Raw genomic sequence first — 6,658 nt, forward strand, 5'->3', positions numbered from 1 at the left:
CATGAGGGGAAAAGCAAATGGGTATGCACAAGACTGCAGAGAAAGAAGTTGAATGTGAATACATATACAGGGCCAAGAGATGGTAAACCAGAACCCGCGGGAGATCAGGAAGTGGCCATAAGTCCCCTTCCAAGGGAACTCCTCATTACCAAGATCCTGGTCCTTCTGGGCCGCCCCAGGCCCCCTGCTCTCAAAGACGGCCCTGACTTCAGGATCTTTTACTAGGTACTCCTGGAGGTCAGTAAGCAGGTGCTGCACATCCTGAAGCAGCTCTGTGGCTGGGTCCCCAGGCCTGTGGGAGCTCCCTGCTGCCGAGGTGAGGCGATCCTGAAGGTGTCGGAACTGCCTGGCCACATAGCTGCTCCAGGACCTGGCCAAAGCCCGGACATGAAGGGTGAGGGCATCCTCAGGTCCCTCCTCTTCATCTCTGTAGGCGTCCTCCACTTCCTCCTCCTTCTCCACCAGGGTGGCCAGAGCTGGCCCAGGATAGTGTACTTCTGGGCTTAGTGGGCCTTCCACCCAGGAGACACGGTGAGGGGTGGGCTTGCTGGGGGCTGGAATATGAGGAGAGGGTTTGGTCTCATAGAACAACGCTGCAGCTCCCTCCTCCCTCGGGTTCAGGGCCCTGCCTGGCTAACCTGGACTGTTTCTCTGGGCAGTCTCTGGCGGGGTCTCTGGGAGAGACTGCTCCATCCTCTGCTCTTTGTGCATCTCTAGGTAGAGCTGATTGACCACAGAGAGGGCCTTTCCTGAGGCGTCGAGTTGGACCCTGCCAGTCTGTGGAGGAACTGGGGGCCAGCAAAAGTGAGATGGCCTCCCAGGTGTCCTAGGGGTCAGCCCTGGTCCCTTCAGGACATCAGGACACTTAGCTCCTAGCCTTATTACTAGAGTGGCACTGAGACTTGGCCCTTGCCCGCTCTTCCCTCAGACCCAAGAGTCTGGGCCCTCAGCCCTCTCCTCCCCCAGGACCCAGGAATCTAGGCTCCTAGTCTCCTTCAGACCAAGGAGTCTAGGCTCCCATCTCCCTCCTCTCACAGACCAAGAAGTCTGGTTTCTATGCCGTCCTCCCCCAGGGACCCCAAAGTCCAGGCTCCCAACTCCATCCAACCTGGTAGTCTGGTCCTCCAAGTCCCATTCCCCTGGACCAAGAGGCTGAAAAGGTGGCCTCTACCTCCCTGCAGGACCATGCCTCACCTGTGTGTTCGTTCCCAGGCCCTAGAGTTGGAGGGGGCAAAAGCAGTCTTCTGGGCAAAACATCCCTGAGGAAAGATGAGAGGGAGTCACAGTGTGGATTGGATATCTTAGGGAAGGGCCCTTCTTGGCCCATATGGTGGGTAACTTGTACCTGCTGGCTGATAGGAAGGCCAGGAGATGGGGCAGATCCGGCATGCAGACGTTAGAGGATTCCAGAGACACACCTGGGGGAGGGGCAAGGAAGGACGAGGAAGAAAACTTGACGAGTGGCATCTTCCTCTCTCCTAGCACTCTCCCTTCCCCATTCCTGCAACCCCCCAATCCAGGGAGCTTCTGAACAGGGGAATTTCCAGTACTTGAAGTTCCCATTTGTTTCTGTGTCTTTACTCTTATATCCCACTTATGCCACCATATACGATTTATTCATTAGACAAATATTTTTGAGCACCTATCATTTCCAGGCAATGGGGATACAGTTGTCAAAAGGCAGACAAGTTTGTTGCCTTCTTGTAGATTACTTTTTAGTGGGAGGAAACAGAAAATAAATGAGTAAACAAAGATAAGTATATATTGTAGTTAGTGCTATGAAAAAAATTAAGTGATTTAAAATTACTGGGGGCCATATTAGGTGTGATGGTCAGGGAAGGTTACATGTTGGCTGACACCTGAAGGATGGAGAGACTAAACCAACCATTCGAGGAAGAGCACTCATGCAGACAGAACTACAAATGCAAAGTCTCTGAATCTGGAACACCCTTAGCATGTTCCAGGAACAGAAAGGAGAACAGTGTAGCTGGAGTAGAGTGAAGGAGGACCAGCAGGCAGGGGCTAGGTCATGACGCACCTTGTAAGCCATGGTAAGGAGTTTAAATTTTTATCTAAGAATGTTACAAACTTCTGTGGGGTTTGGGGCTGGTGTGTAACATCTGATGGGTGTTTGAAAATGCGTGTCTGGCTAATGTGCTCAGAATGAATTGCATGAAGGAAGGACTAGGAGCAGGAAAACCAGGGAGGAGAATACTGCACTAGTCTGGCAAGAGGTGATGGTGGCTCAGACTATGGTGATGGAGGTGGAGACGATTGGGAAGGCCCAGAAGATATTTTAGAAGTAAATCTGACAGTTCTTGGTGATTAATTTGCTTTGACTAGAATCTCAGGGGTAGGCTCCTCACCTCCAGGAATTTTGTTGATCTGGTAGGTTTTTACTTCCCCTGGTGAAGGTCCCGTCCTCAGCACCAGGTCCTGGCTGGGGCTATGTCCTGTGACAAGGAAACTCTGGGGTGGGGGGGAATGGAGGCAAAAGTCAGTTTGAAGAGGATGTATGCAGATGTCTGTTACCTTACCTGCTTGGTATTCATTTTCCTTAGTTTGGGTTCCACACCCCAAATTTCCTTTAGGTTAGCTCCCTCCCTACTCTCATTCCATGTGGGTGGGACTGACTCCCCCCAAGTCCCAGGGGTGGGCCCATGACCTAACTTAGCCAATGGGATGATTGTGCTCTCTGAACACTGTACTTGGTTCAGGGATGAACATGTGAACCAAGCTCAGCCAATGAAAATCTTCCACAGGACTTTTTCTGGAGCTCTTCAGAAAGACACTTCTATTTCCACCAGGGTTGCTAAACTGGTGGAATGTAGGCCTGAGCTGGGGACAGCCTTCCCACCACAAAGAGAGAGCCTGCTTGAAGAAGAAATTATGGCAGACACTGTTAGTTGCCTTATCCAAATCTATCCCCTTATTCCTTGCAGAACTGCCATTTTGTTCAGGGCATTAATATGCCCAGCCCTAGAACATGGATAATGATTGATGTAGACAGTAGCTCTCATTTCTGACTGTATATCATAATTCCTAGGTGAGCTTTCACAAATATTGCTACCTGGGCCCCGTCCACAGATTCTGATTCAATCGTGAATTTTTTTGTTGATAAAATAAATTGATGCCTCCCTTCTCCCCTTCTTGCTACCTGAAATGCACACATGTACTTGGACTAGGGACAGCCACTGGACAATAATGAGGAAAGGCCAAGAGACTCACAGAGAAGCTGATCCTGATGTTACTGAACTACAGCCCGCAGCTCCCTTTCTGGTTATGTTAGAAATATAAGTGCCTATTTGTTTAAGGCACTGTAGAACAATAGTTTGTAACTTGTGGCTCAAAGCATTCGTAACTGATACTGAATTCCCCACAGTTAGAAGCAAAGTCAAGAAATGGGATGAAGATAAAATTCTTAAGTTGTTTGAAGCTCAGGATCCAGACATCCCTGGAGCTAGTTTTATTTCTGGTTTTTCAATCATTTGAATCAATAAGCAGCCTTTTTGATCAAGGAAACCAAAAGTTGCTTATTTGAAAAGATCAACTAAATTGACACACTTTTAGCTAGACTGACAAAGAAAATAAGAGAGAGGATATAATTAACTAAAATCCAAAATGAAAGTAGAGACATTACTACCAGCCTTACAGAAATAAAAAGGGTTATAAGAGAATGCTATGAACAATTGTACGCCAACAAACTACATAAACTAGAAGAAATGGACAAATTCCTAGAAACACACAAGCTACCTAAATAGATTCAAGAAGAAATAGAAAATATCAGCAGGACTATAACAAGTGAAAAGATTGAATCGGTAACCAGAAATCTCCCAACAAAGAAAAGTCTGGACTAGATGGCCTCACTGGGCAATTCTATAAAACATTTAAAGAAGAATTAACACCGGTCCTTTTCAAACTCTTCTGAAAAATTAGGAGATAATGGAACATTTCCTAACTCAGTCCATGAGGCCAACATTACTCTGATAGCAAAGTCAGATAAAGACATCACAAGAAAACTACAAACCAATATTCTTGATGAATGTAGATGTAAAAATCCTCAACGAAATACTAGAAAACAGAACCCAACAACATATGAAAAAGATGACACACCATGATCAAGTGGGATTTATCCCAGGAATGCAAGGGTGGTTCAACATAAGACAATCAATCAATGTAATACACTGTATTAACAGAATGAAAGAAAAGAACCATATGATTATCTCAACTGATGCAAAAAGGCATTCGATAAAATCCAACACTCTTTCATGATCAAAACACTTGATGAACAAGGAATAGAGGGAACATTCCTCAACCTGATAAAGGGCATTTAAGAAAAACCCACAGGTTTTCAGGAAGAAAGAATTAAAACTATCCCTTTGCACAGATAACATGTTCCTAGACATAGAAGGCCCCAAAGATTCCACAAGAAAGCTGTTGTTGTCAATTGCCATAATAAATCAGTTCTGACTATTGGTGACCCTATGTGTGCAGAATAGGGTGTTCAAGGCTGTGACCTTTCAGATCCAGACTCGCCAAGCCTGTCTTCTGAGGTGCCTCCGGGTAGGTTCGAACTGTCAACCTTTCTGTTACTAGTTGAGTGCTTAACCGTTTGTGCCACCCAGGGACTAATAAGTGAATTCAGCAAAGTTGCAGAATACAAGGTCAACACACAAAAATCAGTCGGGTTTTTATACATTAGTAATGAGTGATCTGAAAAGGAGATTAAGGAAACAATTCCCACCTGCTAGGAATAAATTTAACCAAAGAAAGCCTTGTATGCTGAAAACTATAAAACATTACTGAAAGACATTAAAGAAGACCTTAATAAATGGAACGACATTCTGTGCTTATAGATCAGAAGATTTAATATTGTTAAGATGTCAATACTACCTAAAACAATCTATAGATTCAATAAAATTTCCATCAAAATTCTAACAGCCCTCTTTGCAGAAATGGAAAAGCCAATCCACAAATTTATATGGAACTGCAAGGGGACCTGAATAGCCAAAGCAATCTTGCAAAAGAAGGACAATCTCAAAACATTATTAAGCTACAGTAGTCAAAACAGTCTGGTACTAGTAGAATGATAGACATATAGACCAATGGAATAGAATTGAGGGTCTAGAAATAAACCTGTACATATATGGGCAATTGATTTTTGACAAGGGTGCTAAGTCCATCCAAAGGGGAAAGAATAGTCTCTTTAATAAATGGTGCTGAGACAACTGAATCTCCACAAGCAGAAGAATGAGCCATACCTCATATCATATACAAAAACTAACTCAAAATGGATCAACGACCTAAATGTAAGAACTGAAAACATAAAATTCTCAGAAGAAAACATAGGGGTAACGCTTCAGGACCTAATTTTTGACAATGAATTCTTAGATATGGCACCGAATGCATAAGCAGCAAAAGACGAAATAGACAAATAGGACCTCATCAAAATTAAAACCTTTTGTCTATCAAAAGACTTTATCAAGAAAGTAGAGACAACTTTCAGACTAGGAGAAAATTTCTAGAAACCATATATCTAATAAGGGTTTAATGTCCAGAATATATAAAGAACTCTTACAACTTAACAACAAAAAGACAGGGAACTTAACAAAACAATGGGCAAAGGACTTGAACAAATATTTCACCAAAGAAGAAATACAAACAGCCAAAAAGCACTTGAAAAGATGGCCACAGTCATTAGTCATCAGGGAAATGCAAATCAAAACCACAATGAGATAATCACTTTACACTCACTAAGATGGCTATGATTAAAAAAAGAGAAAGCAACAGATGTTGAGAAATTGGAACCTTCATCCATTCCTGGTAGAACTGTAAAACAGTACCGCTGCTATGGGAAACAGTTTGGTGGTTCTTCAAAAAGTTAAACATAGAATCACCATATAATCCAGTGATTCCACAACTAGGTATACACTCAAAAGAACAGAAAGCAGCGACTCAAAAGACAAAGCTGTACCTGAATGTTCATTGCAGCATTATTTACAATAGCTGAAAAGTGGAAACAACCCAAGTGCCCATCAACAGATGTCATGGATTGAATTGTGTTCCCCCAAAATATCTGTCAACCTGGCTGGGTCATGATTCCCAGTATTGTATGATTGTGTACCATTTTGTCATCTGATGTGATTTCCTTATGTGTTGTAAACACTGTCACTACGATGTAATAAGATGGATTTAGTGGCAGTTATACTGATGAGGTCTGCAAGATTAGATAGTGGCTTAAACCAATCTCTTTTGAGATATAAAAGAGAGAAGTGAGCAGAGACATACGGGAACCTCACACCACCAAGAAAGCAGTGCCAGGAGCAGAGCGCGTCCTTTGGACCTAAGGTTCCCCCGCTGAGATGCTCCCAGACCAAGGGAAGACTGATGGCATCATAAGGACCTTCCTCCAGAGCCAACAGAGACAGAAAGCCTTCTCCTGGAGCTGATGCCCAGAATTTGGACTTGTAGCCTACCGGACTGTGAGAGAAAAAACTTCTCTCTGTTAAAGCCATCCACTTGTGGTATTTCTGTTATTAGCACTAGATGACCAAGACAACAGACGAATGGGTAAACAAAACATGGTCTCTCCATACAATGGAATATCATTCAGCCATAAAGAGAAATGAGGGGGGAGAGGAGGGGAGGGGGAGGGGGG

The 6,658-nt window shown here is 43.9% G+C and overlaps 1 protein-coding gene across 1 annotated transcript in view; it reads right to left on the bottom strand.

Moving 5' to 3' along the window:
- The window catches only part of RINL (Ras and Rab interactor like), an 11,276-nt gene that overhangs the window by 2,524 nt on the left and 2,094 nt on the right, over positions 1-6,658 (bottom strand). The window contains exons 4-8 of the mRNA XM_023742312.1: positions 2,367-2,469; positions 1,346-1,418; positions 1,195-1,259; positions 639-788; positions 10-554 (exon numbers count right to left, since the gene is read on the bottom strand). Coding sequence (XP_023598080.1) covers positions 10-554; positions 639-788; positions 1,195-1,259; positions 1,346-1,418; positions 2,367-2,469 — 936 coding nt within the window. The remainder of the gene's footprint in view (positions 1-9; positions 555-638; positions 789-1,194; positions 1,260-1,345; positions 1,419-2,366; positions 2,470-6,658) is intronic.

The sequence above is a fragment of the Trichechus manatus genome, unplaced genomic scaffold (genome assembly GCF_000243295.1).
Source record: "Trichechus manatus latirostris isolate Lorelei unplaced genomic scaffold, TriManLat1.0 scaffold00207, whole genome shotgun sequence".
Lineage (NCBI taxonomy): Eukaryota > Metazoa > Chordata > Mammalia > Sirenia > Trichechidae > Trichechus > Trichechus manatus.